Source organism: Stigmatopora argus, chromosome 10 (genome assembly GCF_051989625.1).
Source record: "Stigmatopora argus isolate UIUO_Sarg chromosome 10, RoL_Sarg_1.0, whole genome shotgun sequence".
NCBI classification, from domain to species: Eukaryota; Metazoa; Chordata; class Actinopteri; order Syngnathiformes; family Syngnathidae; genus Stigmatopora; species Stigmatopora argus.
In genome coordinates this window covers 5,975,536-5,996,497 of record NC_135396.1, presented here as the reverse complement: position 1 = coordinate 5,996,497, position 20,962 = coordinate 5,975,536, and the positions used below count along the sequence as shown (strand labels likewise).

At 38.2% G+C, this 20,962-nt stretch overlaps 2 protein-coding genes across 6 annotated transcripts in view; one reads left to right on the top strand and one right to left on the bottom strand.

The window, feature by feature from the left end:
* siae (sialic acid acetylesterase) overlaps nucleotides 1-6,470 on the top strand; it is a 16,756-nt gene extending 10,286 nt beyond the window's left edge. For all 5 annotated transcript variants that reach the window (XM_077611351.1, XM_077611350.1, XM_077611352.1 and 2 more), the window contains 2 exons: nucleotides 4,937-5,123; nucleotides 5,759-6,470. In XM_077611351.1, coding sequence (XP_077467477.1) covers nucleotides 4,937-5,123; nucleotides 5,759-6,040 — 469 coding nt within the window. In that variant the 3' untranslated portion in view covers nucleotides 6,041-6,470. The remainder of the gene's footprint in view (nucleotides 1-4,936; nucleotides 5,124-5,758) is intronic.
* Nucleotides 5,651-20,962, bottom strand: LOC144083466 (uncharacterized). Its single transcript, XM_077611354.1, has 32 exons — nucleotides 20,828-20,962; nucleotides 19,852-20,090; nucleotides 19,442-19,590; nucleotides 18,490-18,618; nucleotides 18,236-18,397; nucleotides 18,026-18,155; nucleotides 17,826-17,959; nucleotides 17,583-17,739; nucleotides 17,292-17,395; nucleotides 15,624-15,673; nucleotides 15,096-15,212; nucleotides 14,844-14,971; nucleotides 14,513-14,661; nucleotides 14,296-14,421; nucleotides 14,026-14,187; nucleotides 13,667-13,850; nucleotides 12,922-13,052; nucleotides 12,478-12,643; nucleotides 11,495-11,648; nucleotides 10,430-10,548; nucleotides 9,978-10,035; nucleotides 9,802-9,884; nucleotides 9,575-9,611; nucleotides 8,707-8,943; nucleotides 8,532-8,602; nucleotides 8,114-8,343; nucleotides 7,910-8,046; nucleotides 7,693-7,839; nucleotides 7,211-7,308; nucleotides 6,949-7,059; nucleotides 6,712-6,857; nucleotides 5,651-6,482 (listed from the first exon to the last, which is right to left on the bottom strand). The coding sequence occupies exons 1-32, from the start codon at nucleotides 20,960-20,962 to the stop codon at nucleotides 6,370-6,372; spliced, it is 4,293 nt and encodes a 1,430-aa protein (XP_077467480.1). The 3' UTR covers nucleotides 5,651-6,369.

Genomic DNA, 20,962 nt, shown 5'->3' with positions numbered 1-20,962 from the left:
AACTCACTCTTGATTTGGACTTGAGTCCACCTGAAGTTCTGACCCATTGTCTTTACCACTGGACCACAGTGGCTTCTGAACTGATGTGATTGGAAGTTATATCTATCCTTTTCATTACCTCAATAAACAATTTGAGAATTGCAAAGAGGGGAATTGAACTCACTCCTGATTTGAACTTGAGTCCACCTGAAGTTCTGATCCATTGTCTTTACCACTGGACCACAGTGACTTCTGAAATGATTTGATTGGAAGTTATACTTATCCTTTTCATTACCCAAATAAACAATTTGAGAATTGCAAAGAGTGGAATTGAACTCACTCCTGATTTGAACTTGAGTCCACCTGAAGTTCTGACCCATTGTCTTTACCACTGGACCACAGTGACTTCTGAAATGATGTGATTGGAAGTTATACTTATCCTTTTCATTACCCAAATAAACAATTTGAGAATTGCAAAGAGTGGAATTGAACTCACTCCTGATTTGAACTTGAGTCCACCTGAAGTTCTGATCCATTGTCTTTACCACTGGACCACAGTGACTTCTGAAATGATGTGATTGGAAGTTATACTTATCCTTTTCATTACCCCAATAAACAATTTGAGAATTGCAAAGAGTGGAATTGAACTCACTCTTGATTTGAACTTGAGTCCACCTGAAGTGCTGACCCATTGTCTTTACCACTGGACCACAGTGACTTCTGAAATGATGTGATTGGAAGTTATATCTATCCTTTTCATTACCTCAATAAACAATTTGAGAATTGCAAAGAGGGGAATTGAACTCACTTCTGATTTGAACTTGAGTCCACCAGAAGTTCTGACCGTTTGTCTTAACAACTGGACCACAGTGACTTCTGAAATAATGTGATTGGAAGTTATATCTATCCTTTTCATTACCCCAATAAACAATTTGAGAATTGCAAAGAGTGGAATTGAACTCACTCCTGATTTGAACTTGAGTCCACCTGAAGTTCTGATCCATTGTCTTTACCACTGGACCACAGTGACTTCTGAAATGATTTGATTGGAAGTTATACTTATCCTTTTCATTACCCAAATAAACAATTTGAGAATTGCAAAGAGTGGAATTGAACTCACTCGTGATTTGAACTTGAGTCCACCTGAAGGTCTGACCCATTGTCTTTACCACTGGACCACAGTGAGTTCTGCAATGATGTGATTGGAAGTTATACTTATCCTTTTCATTACCCAAATAAACAATTTGAGAATTGCAAAGAGTGGAATTGAACTCACTCCTGATTTGAACTTGAGTCCACCTGAAGTTCTGATCCATTGTCTTTACCACTGGACCACAGTGACTTCTGAAATGATGTGATTGGAAGTTATACTTATCCTTTTCATTACCCCAATAAACAATTTGAGAATTGCAAAGAGTGGAATTGAACTCACTCTTGATTTGAACTTGAGTCCAACTGAAGTTCTGACCCATTGTCTTTACCACTGGACCACAGTGACTTCTGAAATGATGTGATTGGAAGTTATATCTATCCTTTTCATTACCTCAATAAACAATTTGAGAATTGCAAAGAGTGGAATTGAACTCACTCCTGATTTGAACTTGAGTCCACCAGAAGTTCTGACCGTTTGTCTTAACAACTGGACCACAGTGACTTCTGAAATAATGTGATTGGAAGTTATATCTATCCTTTTCATTACCCCAATAAACAATTTGAGAATTGCAAAGAGTGGAATTGAACTCACTCCTGATTTGAACTTGAGTCCACCAGAAGTTCTGACTGTTTGTCTTAACAACTGGACCACAGTGACTTCTGAAATGATGTGATTGGAAGTCATATCTATCCTTTTCATTACCCAAATAAACAATTTGAGAATTGCAAAGAGTGGAATTGAACTCACTCCTGATTTGAACTTGAGTCCACCTGAAGTTCTGACCCATTGTCTTTACCACTGGACCACAGTGACTTCTGAAATGATATGATTGGAAGTTATACTTATCCTTTTCATTACCCAAATAAACAATTTGAGAATTGCAAAGAGTGGGATTGAACTCACTCCTGATTTGAACTTGAGTCCACCTGAAGTTCTGATCCATTGTCTTTACCAGTGGACCACAGTGACTTCTGAAATGATGTGATTGGAAGTTATACTTATCCTTTTCATTACCCCAATAAACAATTTGAGAATTGCAAAGAGTGGAATTGTACTCACTCTTGATTTGAACTTGAGTCCACCTGAAGTTCTGACCCATTGTCTTTACCACTGGACCACAGTGACTTCTGAAATGATGTGATTGGAAGTTATATCTATCCTTTTCATTACCTCAATAAACAATTTGAGAATTGCAAAGAGTGGAATTGAACTCACTCCTGATTTGAACTTGAGTCCACCAGAAGTTCTGACCGTTTGTCTTAACAACTGGACCACAGTGACTTCTGAAATCATGTGATTGGAAGTTATATCTATCCTTTTCATTACCCCAATAAACAATTTGAGAATTGCAAAGAGTGGGATTGAACTCACTCCTGATTTGAACTTGAGTCCACCAGAAGTTCTGACTGTTTGTCTTAACAACTGGACCACAGTGACTTCTGAAATGATGTGATTGGAAGTCATATCTATCCTTTTCATTACCCAAATAAACAATTTGAGAATTGCAAAGAGTGGAATTGAACTCACTCCTGATTTGATCTTGAGTGCACCTGAAGTTCTGACCCATTGTCTTTACCACTGGACCACAGTGACTTCTGAAATGATGTGATTGGAAGTTATACTTATCCTTTTCATTACCCAAATAAACAATTTGAGAATTGCAAAGAGTGGAATTGAACTCACTCCTGATTTGAACTTGAGTCCACCTGAAGTTCTGATCCATTGTCTTTACCACTGGACCGCAGTGAGTTCTGAAATGATGTGATTGGAAGTTATACTTATCCTTTTCATTACCCAAATAAACAATTTGAGAATTGCAAAGAGTGGAATTGAACTCACTCCTGATTTGAACTTGAGTCCACCTGAAGTTCTGACCCATTGTCTTTACCACTGGACCACAGTGACTTCTGAAATGATGTGATTGGAAGTTATACTTATCCTTTTCATTACCCCAATAAACAATTTGAGAATTGCAAAGAGTGGAATTGAACTCACTCTTGATTTGAACTTGAGTCCACCTGAAGTTCTGACCCATTGTCTTTACCACTGGACCACAGTGACTTCTGAAATGATGTGATTGGAAGTTATATCTATCCTTTTCATTACCTCAATAAACAATTTGAGAATTGCAAAGAGTGGAATTGAACTCACTCCTGATTTGAACTTGAGTCCACCTGAAGTTCTGACCCATTGTCTTTACCACTGGACCACAGTGACTTCTGAAATAATGTGATTGGAAGTTATATCAATCCTTTTCATTACCTCAATAAACAATTTGAGAATTGCAAAGAGTGGAATTGAACTCATTCCTGATTTGAACGTGAGTCCACCTGAAGTTCTGACCCATTGTCTTTGCCACTGGACCACAGTGACTTCAATATACTTATACCAGCCTTAAACATAAATTATAATACAAAATATAGCACTGAATCAACTTACAAACAAATTCAACTTATGAACAATCGCTCGGAACCAATTGCGTTCGTAAGTAGGGGAGCGTCTGTATTACTTATGTCCGCAAAACATGCTTCTTTCAGTAAAAAGTGTCCTTATTAGAGGTCAACCGATAAGGGAAAAAAATTAAAATACATTTTAGTTACCTGCTGATGTCTGCAGGAAATTTTGTAAGATTTGAGGCCGATATGATTTTTTTCAAAGAAATTTGATGAGGAAAAGCAATTTTCACACTCATCTAATTGTCTATGGGTCATTCCAGCTGTTTGAGGCCTTGATACTACAATTTTCATGACAATTCATCTTGTTTTATTCATCTATTCATTTGCATAATCTAATATTTAACTGCACTCTGGTAATCACTGGAAAATTTCACACAGCGGCAAACCTGTTTGGTTGGGTCAGCAACTTCTTTTAGAGAGTGGAAAAAAAAACATTGTTTGCAAGTGAAAACAATTGTGCATTTTGTTTTGCAAGTAAAAAACCTACCCATCAAATGTATCTGAGCAAAGTGCTTTCTTTTTTGACCCAGCCACACGTGTCAAATATCACGTGACGATGCAATCAATCCCCCTTCCCTAACAGCGTATTGTCGTTTACGATTCAGAACGAGATCACGTCAAAACCGGAAGTTCCACTCCAGGTTTATCGATCTGCTCCTTGTGGGATTTTCCTTATGGCAGAGTCAAAAGAGAAAGCACTTAGATTCACAAGAGAAAGCACTTTGCCCCGCAAGCAAATGCAATCAGAGTCCACTGGTAGACACTTATTTTTTTGATGGCTGTTTTTTTATTTATTTACAAACCAAAATGCATTCTTTTTTATGATCGTTCTAATTTGCAAACCACGTTTTACTTTTTTGAAAGAGAGCTTTCTTTTGCAAAAGTCTTTATTTCTTTTCTGAAAAACACGTTTCTCTTCCAAAGCACCCTTTTTTCCCCTTAAGTTTTGACGTGATTCTACCTTCATATTTATATTTGTCCATGCATAGTGTGGAGGAAGTACATTGTAACTCTAAACCAGGCCTTGCAGGCTGATAGTTGAACATTGTGAAGACAAGACGCCAGTTATTGATGTACTTTTATTGATCGGAAAGAAAAGGCTTGAATCACACAAAAATTAGCCAGTAATGATTTTATGGCCTCATCCAATTAAATATTAAGAGCGACTCTTTCCAAAATATGTAGTGATCATAATGTGCGGTTTGTTTATTTTCTTTTACAATAAGGTATATTACTTTGATCATATACTACTTGTTTTGGATTTGGCCTAAACAAACAAATGGATTAAATGAAATAGCAACTCATTGTAATAAGCATTTGTTCATATTCATTCTTTCTTTGTGGGCAGCATCCACCCTCGTGACAAGCAGGACGTAGCATACAGACTGACACTTGGAGCACAGGCAGTGGCCTACAATGAGAAGGATGTGGCCTTCCTTGGACCTTTCCCTAAACAAATCCTGTCCAGTCCAATTTATGTCAACCTCACCTACGACCAAGCCATTGCTGTCAAGCCATCTAAAGATATCTTTGAGGTAATCAACACTGACGTCGTTATGCTTTGTCTTTTCACACTTCTTAGGAATGCACAGTTGACATACTAATTCATCGTGAATGCATGTAAGGAGGTGAGGACAGAAGGCCTCAAATTGAAGATTTTCTAAATAAAATCGGCATTCCAGTGATGTGCATTCAATTGGGAAGCGGGGAGCAGAGTTATATAAGAGTTCTAACAATAAAGCAACAGTAGTTGGAGAAAACCTTTGTGTTACATTCTGGTTGGCTGCTGTGCGAATATAGGAAAGCTCTATGACTGCCAGTCTAAATACCTGTGTACCAGTAACATACAGAACAATGAATTACTCTTCCACTAGATGGGAGAATGTATCCTTCACCAAGATAGTTGGAAGTACAGTGGTACCTCGAGATACAAGCTTAATGCGTTCCGGGACTGAGCTCGTATGTCGATTTACTTGTAACTCAAATGAATGTTTCCTATAGAAATGAACTAAAAACAAATTAATTTGTTTCAACCCTCTGAAAAAACACCAAAAACAGGATATTGGATTGGAAAAACATTTTTTATTTTCTCTAATTCGACATCTATTAACAAAGTAGCAAATAACTAGTGGTTTAATAGTACTAAAATGTGTTTTTACTGTTTTTCAAGATTTGCTGTTCACAACCACAAACCCCATGTGGGTTTCAATCCCTGTGGATTCCCGTGTCCATCATCCAGTGGTCTACAACCAGCATTATGATATCAGCCAATGTCTGCAAACCCACTACCGAGGTAGCAGCTCTACGATACGCGTGGAAAGACTGGCCGTGTGATTTCAAGGCATGCCCTGTCTACGGCGCGAACACAACATTACCAGCGCCCCCTTTTATTATCCATCGACATCAGGTTAATGGTAACAGCTCTTTATCCTGGAATGATACTTTTTCATAAATGTCTTTTACTTGCTGCTGAAGTGCAACATCCTTTTATAAAAAACCTTTCTTATTCATAGAACATCACACTGAAATATTGCTACTACCAAGGACTTGCACATAGTCTTGTTATTTTTTTTACATTACTCGCAAATTAGTTGTTCCTGTTTCCAAAATGTAGTAAGTAAAAAACAATTTGAACACCATCTTTTTTGGGTGGCACAATGCTGAAAAAAAATTCCATGCATGCCAGTGCCAGAAATAAAGATGATGAAGAAGACAAATAAAACAGTTTTGAGGTTTTTTAAGGTTGTTGTTTTGTTTTATTCTTTTTTTTATTGTCATCTGTTATGAACTTGAGGCATTTTGGACAGTGAAACTGTAGGAGCTGAAAAAGCAGATCGATGGTTTCACAGAGGTAGCAGCCAAATGTGAGACACTAGGACACTGCAGTGCCTGTGCTAAAAGAAAACACAATAAAACATGTCACTAATAAAATAAAGTTTTACGTTTGCAGTTATGGCTACGTATATCGAATTGACTGAACATACAATTTGAATTTAACCCAAAATATCAGTGAGGTGTCCTCATTCTGAATCTCTCCTGAGCTTCAAAGCTCAGTCAAATGTTGTGTAAATATTAAAACCCATACGAACTTGACAGTAAAATTTCACCATTTGGCAGACAAACCTGTGATTTTCTCCGTTTTGTCGCCAAGGTGCCGATGTTGTTGATAGGCCTCAAAGTTGATGGAGGGGTCATCGTCAGACAGGCTTTGTGGAATCAAATTCTGGCCGTCACTTGGGCGACCGACTTCAAAACGTATCCATCGGTAGCTTCAGGGGCACAACAGATGAAAATTGTAAAATACTTGGAGCATACAACATTAACACCAACTTTCATCCAAAGAAATCGAGTGTAAAGTACTTGTTACACTTTCGCGCTCCCGGGCAACTCTGGATGAGATTTTGAATGGTAGGATGGGAAAAGCCAAAGAAGTCTGCCCCGGATGGCACAATTGGGGCAACAGTCTTGGAACTGAGATGAAAAGAAAAGGTGGATGAGGGAAAAAAATGCATTTAGTGGCAACAGAAACTGAGCATTTGTCTTCAAATAAGACTTTCAAATATTTTAATATCCAAAGCAGATTTGTGTGTATTTTGTTCCTGAACATTGAACAGTGAAGTACCTGACTGAGGCGATTGCTTTGAGCAGGTTTGAGTGGCACGTTAGTGCAGAGGTGGCAACGATGGCATTCTTGGGATCATCTTCAGGTACTATTTCAAACTAAACCAACATTTGAAAGCAATGAATTAACACATTGATTCATTGCATATTTCACTGACCTATCAGTTTGAGAGACATGCATGCACATATAGCACGAAACTTGAATCTCTTCAAAAACTAGACAGAACAGTGCACCCCAGTGAACATCTGGACTTCCAAATACATTTCCAATGAGTACTGAAAAAGTCATTCATACACACAAACACTAAGAAAAAAGAATGGTAAGGGACGATCTCAGGAACATTCCCTATAACCTTGCAAACTTAAAGACATACAGTGAGAAAAAATACCTCTAGGAGGCGCTTAAGGATATTTCATTCTCCAAAAATTGATCGAGGTGGCAATTTAGAGAGAAAGGGAGAGATTCAGGAATCCATGCCTCACCTGTGGTCCGCTAACTCCATCTTTAATTTGGCAGGTGTAAAGGCACTGTAGCTCAGGGTTTTTCATGCTGGCAAAAACCCGAGTGCTGCAAAAGCCCACTGGGTAGATGGCACATTCGTCATGGAAAAACATTCTGTCGGTGATGATCTGAGGAGATATGGTTAAATGTTGGCTTTTGGTCACACGCCAAAAAGGTTTTGCCTGGGACTTCACTGACCTCGCCCAAGCTGTACACCGTTAAGCCTCCGAGCACGATAGGGAAGACGGGGCGACCACTTGAGTCAAGTGGGATGGGTTGCACCAGCTTCCGGGAACCATCAGCCAGTTTTCTCTTCTTTGTCATTTTCTTGGGAACTGTGTATGAGAGAAGGATTGTCTAATTTAAACTTACTTACACTGATTTGTGCCACTGTGCACTCACGCTCATCCTTTCCGTTCTCTCTGGCTCGCTCTTTTCGTTCTTTCTTGGGTTTTTTAAGTTGCCCTTCCTCCACTGCAACAACAGGCGTGAGGTTGTGTGATCCGCACATGCCCGGTGGTACTCCAGGGCCACAGCCCGTTGTGGTGGATGGCACAGTGGGATGAATGTTGGAGCTGGGTGTGGGTAAGAAGTCACCCTCTGACAGAGATTGGTAGTGCAACAGCAGCAATCTGAAAATTTGCAAGAAAAGTTTGTAAAAGCTCGGCCCTGCTGCAAAAATGACATTTTAATATATTTTAAGATAACACATCTAAAACTCCAAGCATTTCAGACATCACAATAAAAAATAAAGGCCGACAACATGTTTCTAAATATTTCTATGCAAGTCCTTTGCGGAACAGTTAACTTATTTACTTACTGCCGCTCTTCCTTTGCTCTTAAAAACTTCTCTTCCAAGTGGGCAACCTCGTCATGCAAAGCTGCATTTTCCTTTAATTAAAGCAAACGTGTTAACCTAGCACAAACTATTCTTCATTGGAATTTCAATTGAGTTATCAATAACAGCGATTCTATTGAAGACTTTCTTGACTTACAAATATCATGGCACGTGCTGCTTTTCGCAGTCGTAAGTACTTCAAACGATACTTTTCATTCATTTTTTTCCTTGCGCCTCTTCTCATTTTTCCTTTGTTCTCGGAACTGGCTTTGGATGGAAAGGGGGTCCCACTGCTGCCCCCGGATTCTGAAACGGAGGCCGTGTTCTGCTGTGGTGTGCCGAGGTAGGCTTGGGTGGCAAATGCCTTCAGAGCCTGCTGTCGCTCATCATCTGTCTGAGAGAGTAGACAATAAACACCAATACATAGACTCCTGCCATGGCGTATAACATCACCAGATTGGATGAGAACAAAAACTATAATGGAAGTGGTTAAATAATAAGTGATATAATAACCGATGCTATGTGCACAGACAAAAGGGTGTGCAGAGAACAAGCAGTTGACATGCCCTGCATTCTTACAATTCGGTAACTTTAAATGTCTCTCGAGTAAACAAACATGCCAGAAAACTAGAACAATTTGGCAAAATGTATCCAAGTAGATCAACACAATTTGACATTACTGCCCTTGTTCAACTCACCAGCAATGCAAAGACTCCATTTCTGTTCTCAATCCTCTTGAATCTCCTGCTGCCTTTTTGTGTCTGAAACATAACGTGAAACTAAGGCCGACATTGAGGCGGAAGGAGCCACATGAGGAGTTCAGTATACTAAGAGCTTGCTTGTGCATCTCAACACAACATAACTTGTTGCCTGCGCTTTCGTACTTTATCTACCCTAGTTCAACAAAATAATTGTGATATGAAAGGATGGAATAAATACAAAATCAACTTAAAATGAAGAACGTGCAGCATCAACAGAAACAAAAGGAACCGTGGGGGTGAATTTATGAGTAAAGGCCTCCTTACCTCACGATACATGACAGCTTCCAGACTTGACTTTGCACTGATGACAAAAATAATTCAGTCAATTGAGCAGTTGATTGCTTCTTAGAAAGTAAAAACCAGATGAAGCACATGTTGCAGCGTGAAATTTGTAGTGTTCAATCAGTCTATCTTCCCCTTAATAAATTTGATTTTTTTAACAATTTCCATAGCAACATTACAATAATTTATATAAAAAGAAATGGAGTTACTTGGACTGAACAAGTCCTCGGTTGATGATCCGCTGCTTAATCTCCTTTATGTGCATGGGATGTCCTGCCTCCTCCAAAACAATCTAAATGTAATATGTGACCAAGAAGAAGTATTCAAAGTTTTTCAAATGTATGTTTATCTACACAAAAAAAAATTCTAATGGTAAGGCACAAACCTGAGAAGCATCCAGCCAGGTGAGATTTGGTTTTGCTGCAATTTCACTGGGCGGTTCACTGAAAAAAGTAAAAACTGTTCTGACTTCACCAAAATTACAATTTACTTTTGTAAAAATAATAATTATAACATTGGAACTAACTTTGAAAACAATCAGAATGCCCTGAATCAAATATAAAGTTGGTTGTGCGCACAATTATATTTGGGAGGGATATTTTATTTAGTAAATATTTACTCTTTTTTTCCTGTTTTAAAGAAAAAACATAAAAAATAATTAAACATTTTCAGTTTTTAAAAAAATCTGATGTTTACATTTAATACAGCTTGTTTTTTTATTTTAAAAACTTTTTTAAAATCTAAAAGTAAATGAACTGAATATTTCTTGTTTTCCATTTTTATTTTTTTAATAAAAATATAACAACAATGTGTCACGATTGATCACAATGAAAATACCTCTCCAAGGTATCAGTTGTCCCAGATAGACCAGCAATGCTATCCAGCGATGGAAATAGAGAATAACTGCCCTGTCCATCAGTCTCCATCTCCGATTCAAATGTGTTAAGCGACTCCATCTCGTGAGCGAGGGAATCAAAAAACACTTTAAATGAAAATTAAACATTACGTTTTATGCCAGACAAACAATCAATAAAAGACTCACCATACTAAAAATGGAAGAATAGTCAGGCTCTCGTTTTACTATGGCGCTCAGTATTGTTTGTCCATTGTTTACTTACACCATGCCAATAAGCAAAATCCGGACGTTGTTAAGCAGCCGATTGTACCAACCTCTTGTGCAAATACTGGCACTTTTGTATGGTTGCAAAAGCCTGTTCACGATCTCCGAACAAAAGACGACTACAATATTAGTACTCTGTATCTTAAAATGTCTAAATTACTTTTGTTGACATTCTCGATACTTCCGCCTTCCTATTTCTGCTCTTCAGACCCAAACTGTGATAACCGACGCAAAGCACATTACCGCCATCTAAAGCTTCAGAATGAGAACTACATTGAGCTGTTTATTACTGATAGGACAAGACGAGTCTTGAAACAAACATGTAGTTTAAATTGAAATAAGTTTTTTCAAAGATGCATTGTCACATGCTGCCCGTTTGTCTGGTTAATTCTGCTCCGACTAAAATTAAACAAGAAAAACGGCATTTAAGACTAATTATTATTTTAATTATACAAAATTATATTCCGTGTCCTCATTTTTTGCAGTTTCAAAAGAATAAACAGACCATGTATTGATCACAGAATTCCCCATTTCAAATTTTCTTTTATCAAAAGAAGCAGAAGGAGTTAATGAAAGGAGACCATTTATTATGCAATTTCCTAAAAATGTTAACTAAGTATTGTATGTACTTTGCTCTCACTCTTAGTAACAATTAAGCCAACCATAATTTAACAGCACTCTCATCACACGCCGATACGGCAGGTAGTACTCCATCTGTCTTGGGCCGGCTGAGAAATAAAGGTATCCTAAGAGAAAGAATAATCCATTTTAACTCAAGTCACCCCCTTACTCAAATAAAACATTTTCTTTTTGGAGAAATCATGTTTCTCACCATAATTCTCAAAAACGGCATCAACTTTAGACCCAACACCTGGGAAGTCATTGGAAATGGATCGTGGGTAACCAACATCCATTTGGTTTCTGGTCTCATCATAGCTTTGGAAAAACAGAGAAACTAATTAACTGCTCATAAAACAACAAACCCAACCAATGTGGCTGCATACAAAATATTGAACTTATTACAATGTAATGGCACATGAGCTCTTTAGTCATGTTTTTTTTTCCATTAGGCCATGGACAGTAATTGAAAGGAAGATATTAACACCTTTTTGCATGAACAACTTGGACATTCAAAGAAAGCAGCGGTGACCTTAACCAATATCAAGAGCATTTGCAAAACATGCCACTCTATCACAAAATGTAATGCCAAAATAAACAGTCCTCATATGTGCTAATCAAAAAGGAAAGATTAGCTAACAAAATGAACTAACAAAAACCCAAATGCTCATGAAAAAAATGTAAATTCAGTACTGTTTAAGATTTATGCCTCCAAGAGGCTGATCCCAGACAGACCTTGTGTAAGGTGGTTGAGTCTGTGTGATCAAGAGCTGTGGTCAGCATCAGCTCCTGTATGAATCTGGTTTTTATGTATATATTTTTTTTAGCATTCAATAAATGTCAGAAAAGTACATCGAAGACTGAGGGTGTAATTTTACTCATGCAAGGTCATTGTAGCTGGAATGTAAACTGTGGGGAAAAATCCCCAAAACGATTATAGATAATAACAGTTTATAGAATCCACCACCCCCCAAACCTACACACAGACGATGACAGGGGGAGGCAATGTACAATTAAACATCGGACCTTATGGTGTGACCACTGGATTAGATTTATACATTTCTAAGTGTTTCATGTGACACTATTAGACTTACATGGAACAAATGAAATATTGAATAACTAGAAAGAATTGTCGCACAACACTTACCTCCAATATTGTTTGTTCACAAATAGTAATGTTTTTCTGGTTGTTGGCACATAGACGGCTCCATCCACCTTACGGACAGAGGACGGCAAGCCCAGGCTAGTCAGTGACTTTGGATAGCCTGGTACAAGTGTCTTTGCATAGGACCTAATGCCCCACAACTGATTACCTAGAGATAAACAGGTTTTAGATGAGATGTTTACAGTTTTTGTCAGTCGCTTTGGTACAGTTTTCAGATCAGAATTGAAATTCCCAAAAGTAATCGTTCAATCTTCATAACATTGTGTCACTGGTGCAGAGCAAAAAAAATGTTTCCTTGAATAAGTTGCAAATGTTTTGGTGCATGCTTCCTTTAAAATCTATTGCTTATTCGGGGTGTGTACCAAAGTAAGTGAGAAAAACTTCAAAAACATGCTTGTAATGTAATCACACGTTCATGCGCTTTACCTTCAAAGAGATAAAAAACATCTTTGTATGGGACTTCATATGCTGCATCAACAGTGTGGATCTGTGGCCATTTTGTGTTCACTTTAGTAAAACGGATTCCTTGGAACATGGTACTCTTTCTCCAATAGTATCTAGAGAGGAAAATTATATGAATTGATTTAATGTATTCATTTTTCATTTCGGTTATTCTCACTATGGTTGTGGGGGTGCTGGAGCTTATCCTTGCCAACTTTGGGCAGCAGGAAAAGATCACCCTAAATAGGTTTCCAGCCAATTGCAGGACAACGAGACAAACAACCGATCACGCTTAGAGTCCTACCTAAGGGCAATTTAGAATATTCAACCAGCCTACAATGAAGGTTTTGGGATGTGGGAGGTAACCGAAGTAGGCAAAGAAAACTCATGCAGGCTTATAGACAACATGCAAACCCCACACAGGAACGTCCGAACCCTCGAAAGTCCACACAGAAAGGTTGGAAGCCTTAAACTCAGAAATGTGAGGCAGATGAGCTAACCACTCCATCACTATGCTGTGCTTTATTTAATATATAATAAATTATTTTTATATTTTATTCAATAAATTGATATAATATTTATTTAATACGTATATGGATACATTATATATTATTTATTTATAGTAATGTGTAATATAATATTTATATTATAATATATTTATGTTATATTATATAAATATTTATGTTTCAATTTCTCTCTGCAGTTTGATAAACAGAAGTTAATAGATTACCCGTTCTTGAAAAAGAATAAGTCGCCTCTGACGGATGTGGCAGCATCAAACACCAAATTACTGTTGCATCTCTCATTACGAGGGTTTGGAAGAGGGTCTTCTGGGTCTTCGGTTGGATCTTCAGGCTCCGGTCCAGGTGGTGGATTGGGTTTAGGGGCTTTTGTTGGCGCTTGTGAACGGCTACCTAGGAGATGAAGAAAACAGCTACAAATGGGCCCTGCAGTACCATACCAAAATCTAAATTCAATATAAAGGGCTTGTATGATAGAAGTCCATCTATGGGAAACATGATCCGTTATATTCGCACTATATTTATATTGGACGCATACAAAAATATATATATATTCACTTGAACTCACCATACAGTGCTTGGACTCCACGCCTGTCATCATCTGGCAGCTTGTAACCGTATGTGTTGACATATTTGTAAGTGGGAAACATGAGAGCACGTCTGTCTCTGGAATGGTCTAATCCCATAGCATGGCCAAACTCGTGCGCTGCCACCAGCAATAAATTCACACCTGGACTCCACAGGGACAAGCAAAAATTAATAATAAGTTTGCATAGTCTATGGCAGACCATGACTTAATTCACCCCAGTGCTTTCTCAATATACCCTGATGCAGATACCTCTTTGTGTGAGTGTCCACTGCTCATCGTCATCAAAGTGCGTGTCCCCCCCCTGCTGAACCCCAGGAGAGTTTGCATGAGCCAAGACTCCACCGCGTCCATCAAAGGGATAAAAGTCCCCGTGATCTACAGACAGACAGAGAGAATTACAAAAGAACTTGTGTACTTGTAATTCATGTATATATTGAGGTATTTCTTCTTATGTCTATAGACTCACATCCACCCTTAAAAAGGATCATGATGTCTGCAGTTCCACTGTAGATCTGCTTGAAATCCAGTGGGATGATGTCACTGTAAAGTTGGAAGGCCTGACGGATGGTCTCATCCACCTGTCTCTGGCTCAGGTCTGGAGTGTACTGAGTGATCCTGTTAAAATCAAATGGATGCCACATTTTAGTAAAAAAATAAAAAATAAAAAAGGAACTTTTTTTTTTACAACTAATAAAAGCATATACAGTAAGTACATTTCTAATTATATTTTTAATTAATACCTATCCGAGTACTAACTCATCTATTTTAATATATATGAGCTGTAATACCAATTTTACCTGTATGTTATCAGCCTCTTGTTCCATTTGGGTCTCCCAGCAAAATGTCCATAGCGACTGAGATCTGACACACCACACCTGGGAGCTTTCATGACCTCCAGAGTCTCATTGTTCAAGACCCCTGTCACCTGTTATCCGATATCAATTAATTATGAGCAAATGTCTCATTCAGTAAATGTTTTTGGCGGAAGACAAAGCAACTCTTCAGCAACGAATCCATTGTAGCATTATTGTTTGCATTTTCGTTGTTACCTCCAAGCCGAAGAAAGCCTGCATGGATTCCAAATTTTCACTGAAGTTGCTCCTAATAAGGCTTCTTCTTGTAGAGTTTCTGGTCCCGACATCGTCGAAATACTGAGAGAGATATTTCTAAAGGAAAGGAAGCCACAGAGTTATACAGTCTAGAGTCTAAAGTAGAGTGCACATGTGAATTTAATCTTGAATTATGACAGATAAAACATTATTATTTAAATTATTTCAAATTGACAGCAATCACATTTAAAGCAGAAATAAAGCCTGACACAACTGTTTAAATATTTTTTATCTAGTGCTAAACTTTTTTCTATATTTTTTTAATTTCAAGACTCTGGAGAATTTAAAAAGTAACAAACTGGATTTAGATCTATTATTACTTTATGGAAAATGTTCATCAAAGCCAAACTAATTAAGCTGTAACTTTATTAAATAAATTAGAAATTGAAAATTGGCTTTTTCCTCATCGCTTTATCACTAGAAGCAATTATTTTTCAGATTATTTTTGTTAGGATGGTCGCCTTTTACCTCAGCTATTTCATTTTCCTCCGGTGAAATTGTCGGCGCGACGGTGGGTGCTGCATGGCTCAATGCCAATAAGCACACATGCAAAAGCATCCATAAAGCAGATCTCTGCATCATGGTTTTTCTCATGGCACTCTCGTATCCACAACTCTCTGGCTGCACTGTCCTCTGTGGTATTCTTATCAACAATGTTAAGAACAAACCACGTTACAGTGGCAGTGTTGACAATCCCTGATTACACAATTGTAAGAATCAATATCACGCAAAATGTAGAGTGCTCAACCAGCCTACCATGCATGTTTTTGGGATGTGGGAGGAAACCGGAGTACCCAAAGAAAACCCATGTTGGCCCAGAGAGAACATGGAAACTCCACACAGTGAGGACCCACTTGGGATCTTATTTATGTTGAGAGTAATCCAGTGGAAAAACTAATTCCTATGTTTTTCACAAAGACCTCTGCCATATATTTTGCTATTTACAGAGTTCTCTTCACCTTTATGATAACCTTTGATAAAGAAGAAACATAGTCCACCTGCTTAGGTAAACAAGACTGGAGTCCAGCGTCATATTGGCCTAATTGAAAAAACTAAATATGGAGGGATAGATATTAGAGATGTTAACATTGTGTTTATTTGATGCCATTTTCAGATGATGAGAATAAAAATTAAATAAGATTAAATCAGTGAAAGTGTCTAATAAAAGGATTTTAGTTCAATTGTCACTTATGAGCAGCCACTTGCTTTGGTGAAAACCAACATGACTTTATGCCAAAGCTCCGTCAGAATCCTGGAAAAGCTCCACCATGTTACAACAAAGAACAGCACCATGCCAACAACGTGAGTCTAGATTTCAATATAGCCTGCTTTGGGTTGTAATTAAGAACAAACTACATGGTTTTGCTTGTGAACATTCTGCCATGTCATGTTGGTAAAAAAAAAGTATTGCACAGTGGTCATTACCATACCAGCTAAATCCTTTCAGCCGTGCTCTTTTGCCTTTGGACAACATTGACGTTGCAGAACTATTTGATATCCATTTGAGTAAAAAAATAAAATAAGTAAAGATTTTTATTAGTGTTTTGGACCCAATGGAACCATACACATTCTCAGGTTTATTATAAATAGTAACCCTGGATTTTTATCAAATACAAAACACAGGTAAAGAAGCACAATGTTTGTCATGTGATCTCTGATTGGATGAAGAATTCAAGGTCATTGCTGCCAGTCAACACCCAAGCCAGGAATTTGCTTTCTCAACTCCACCAATTAGTTTATGGGTGTAGTCATACTTGTAGACTTGTGGTCCAACAAAGAAGTATATGAAACCTAAGTGGAAAAAGAGATATTTTTAAGACAGCACCATCAAATAATAGGGTTTTTGGCATGATGGACATGTCCCTCCAAAGCTCAAAGATTCTATAATTGCCTTTCTAATATACATTTGATATCCACAAGGGAGCAGTAAGTAATTTTAGCATTACAGTGCTTATTTTCAACCTTTTTTCCATACTGCTAAAGGGCACAAAGTCATCCACCACAGTTGATTGGAAATGTGTGATCTGAACTACTCTGCCCGTTCAGTGATGAGACCAATCTCGTTGGAGCATCCAAAATTAGATCAACGGATTTAATGTTATGTTGCAGTGGGTCATGATTGATAAACTGGCGTACCTTCTTTATGAACAGCAGCATTAATCGTTGAGTTAATTCCGGGAAAGTCCTCACTGATGTACTTTGGGTAACCGAAGTCCATTACTCTTCTGTTTTCATTATAGCTAGAAAGACAATGGAGACAACTAAATTATTGCTTGTCTCTGCTTTATTTCCTATAATGCATCAGAAAAAATTTAATTGTCTTTCATATTTAACTATTACTATATGTTTGTTATGGGGAAAAATCTAGAAAAAGCAAAAATGTACGACAAAAGCAGTACATTATATACATTTGGGTATACATTTTACCTCCAATAAATATCATGCATGAAGAAGAGGGTACGTCCAGTTTTGACAATGTGCACAGCGGCATCAACATCTTGCACCCATGCAGGAAAGCCAAAGTGGCACAAAGCTCTTGGTTTTCCCTTCACTACTGAGCCTTTCACCGTCCAGAACATTGATTCTGTCACCACATTTTGGGTTGGGGTCATTGTCAAATGCAGCAAGGAATAGAAAACAAATCACTATAGCATAGTGGAAATTAGTCACCATGAATGAGGTAAGCAGTAGATCTGCGCGGTACCCAGAAGGCAGCATCAATGCTGGTTTCAATCTTGGGCATGAAGTTGGTGGTTGGCCCTTCTTTGATGTCATATGCTTCATTGTGTTTAATCCAAAGATATCTGAATGGGAAGAGCATGTTCAATGCTGGGCTAGCCGCAAAAAGTGACCACAAATCATCAATGCACCTGTCTTTGAAAAATATCGTGGCATCCCCAAGTGTGGAGACTGCATCAAAGGTCACATCAGGAGCACATCTGTTTCGTATGTGTCGAGGATGTGGCCTTGCAAAGGAAACAGGGTGGTCTTGGGCTGGGGCTAAAATACACGTGAGTGCACATTTGAGAACTGGATTATGAATTTATTATCCATTCATCAATTGTAACAAATTTGTTTACGGTAAAGTGCATTTATATTGGTGATGTCTTCTTGGGATAGGAGGTCAGCCCCTGAGGGATAGGCCTTGTAGATGGGGTGCATAATTGATGCGGGGTTCTCTGAATGCTTCAGACCCAACATGTGGCCTAATTCATGTGCAGCCACCACTTTGAGATTAAAACCTGCGCATAGAAGTACAATACGAAAACGATAAAATTGTTATTTTAAAATAAAAGTAGCCATTTTCTGCAAGAATTAAATAAGAAGAACCAACCAGATGTTCCTGTTGTTGTCCAGTGTTCATCATTGTCAAAGTGCATTTCTCCTGCAATACCATGCCCTGGACCAAAAGCGTGAGCCAACGAACCATTTGGTCCATCAAATGCAAACGAATCACCATGCTCTTCATTATGTAACCCAGCACAAAGACAAAAACAATTTAGGTATTACTTACAAGAGGTCAGACCTTCACCAAGATAAAATTACCGCATTTTTCGGACTATATGTCACACTTCAGTATAATTCGCAATTGAGTGAGTATTAGTGGCAGACCCAGCCAAACTATATAAAAATAAAATAAAAAAGCGTGCGGCATATAGTGTGTTAGCCTTCGATGTTAGAATAATTCCAGGACTGGTGGCATGAAAGATGAATTTTGAAGAAAAGTACAAGTAAGTATATAAATTGCAACCTTCTTTGTTGCGCCCTCAGAAATACTGTTGGATGCTCAACGCCACGTCCAGCCACAACTCGCAACTCATCTCATGTACTGAACAAAGCAAACACTTTTGCATATCTTGGAAGAAATCCTGCTTGACAGTCTGGACCACATTTAATAGGGGAACTCTTAGTTTACAGTTTGGGTTTAAAATATATCTTTTGTGACACGTGTACTAGAATTTGGAAGCATTGTGCATTGTGTCTGTTTGTCCAGCTGCTTTGTGGCAATTTATGTAAGCACAAGAGTATGCACATTGACAAGAAGGAGGCACGGGAACACAATGGAAAATCCTACAATCAATCAAAAAATACAGAAATGAGCTGTCTCTTTCAAAAAGAAAACCTAAAACACCATTCCTGATGCTGAAGGCAAAAAAATACTATAAGTGAAAGTGAGAAAAACTAATTCCACCAGAGCGTCTATTCTATTTGATTATCAAGACTGTCATTCATATCATAGGGCAGGGAAATGACAGAATGAACTTGAGATATGACACACAGCCTACCTTTTGCGACAAACTCCACTTTGATATCAGCATTGTGGCTGTGCAAGCGGACAAATGTCAAACCAGTGACTCCGGCCCAAATGCGGAAAGCAGACTCGAACAGTGAGTCAACAGTGCTGCGAGGCAGGGCTTTGGTGTATTTGCCAATGCTGAAACATGTTAAATTATTCATTTCATCACCTCTATTGCATATACTTCTTTGACAATTGGAAGCTATTTCAAAACAAAGAAATGTATGAGGATGCCAGTGCACCTGAAAAACCCAAGAACATGCAAACCAATAAACCACCCAAGTGCTGCATTAAAATATATATAATATATAACTACTACTGTTATAGGCTCCAGCACCCCCCGCAACCCTAGTGAGGATAAAGTGGCACAGAAAATGAGATGAGATGAGAACTTCTCACCAGTAAGTGATGACCTTTTTCCGCCGTGTCCTTTGGATGCGACTGATGTGCTCTTTGGTATCTGGAACACCACAACGTGGCCTCCTCATTACCTCTAAAGTGTCTTGATTGAGTCCACCTGTTGCATTGAGCCCGAAGAACATCTGCATGTTTTTCAGCTTGGATGCAAAGGACAGACTTTTTCTCTTCCCGGGTCCCAATGGCTCCTCTTGCTGCCTGTAGTAGCTCTTAAGGTATTGCTGTAGGATGTGTGCATTGAAGCATATTTTTAGCATATGTTGTACATATTCATCAGACATGAAAAGCTTCATCTCAACTGACAAACACAAAAAATGTGATGTACATGTTTTTTGTTTTCTATTATTAATAGAAGTAAAAATGCATATTTTCATGTTGTACTCTATAAAACAAGTTCAAAATGAACTATGACTGCCTGGTTACCTCTTCTGACTAACTTGGAATCTACAGGCAACAACTGGTTCTCAGTCAGTAAATGCAATTAATAATCCCCGACAAATATAATTAAATAAAAATCTGGTAATGAGGTTCCATGTGTATACATCCTTGCAAATCTGGTGTGTGGAACAGGTGAATAGTGCAATCTAGTCATAACACCATTGTAGAAAAGTTTCACAACCACTGTAAGTGATCTATTGATTTAGACATGTTTGGGTTATCGTAAGCAATGTAAATGTAATTTTACGATCCATTAAAATATCACACTTGATAACAATCATTGACCTTCAAACATCACCACAGAAAAACAGGCAATCAAACTACATAGTAATTACAATTTTTACAGCACAGAAAAAACAGTTATAGAATACTTTGCCAAAGTATTGAAGAGAAAAATTTTGCGAGTCCCTGATTAAAAAGTCTCACTTATTTCACACACACAAAAACACACTGCATTGACACTAAAGATTCCTTTTCAGACTACATGCAGTCATGTCACATGCAACTTTACTCCACTTACTCTGGCCGTTATCATGTCAACGTGTGCAGTAGGGGAAGGAGACCCCGCTCCCTCCGGCATGGACGTGGGTGCCGCAAGGCCATGGGCGGCCATAAGTGAAAGTAAGAGCCAGATGGGAAGCACGGTGACATTCAT

What these genes read in the sequence shown, in the direction of transcription:
- LOC144083466 (XM_077611354.1), bottom strand. Translation starts at nt 20,962, where the DNA reads ATGAATGTCACCGTGCTTCCCATCTGGCTCTTACTTTCACTTATGGCC. An exon ending in AGTGGAGTTTGTCGCAAAAG is followed by an intron (nt 18,619 to 19,441) that starts GTAGGCTGTGTG and finishes TACATAATGAAG; the next exon opens with AGCATGGTGATTCGTTTGCA. An exon ending in GATCCTTTTTAAGGGTGGAT is followed by an intron (nt 14,422 to 14,512) that starts GTGAGTCTATAG and finishes GTCTGTCTGTAG; the next exon opens with ATCACGGGGACTTTTATCCC.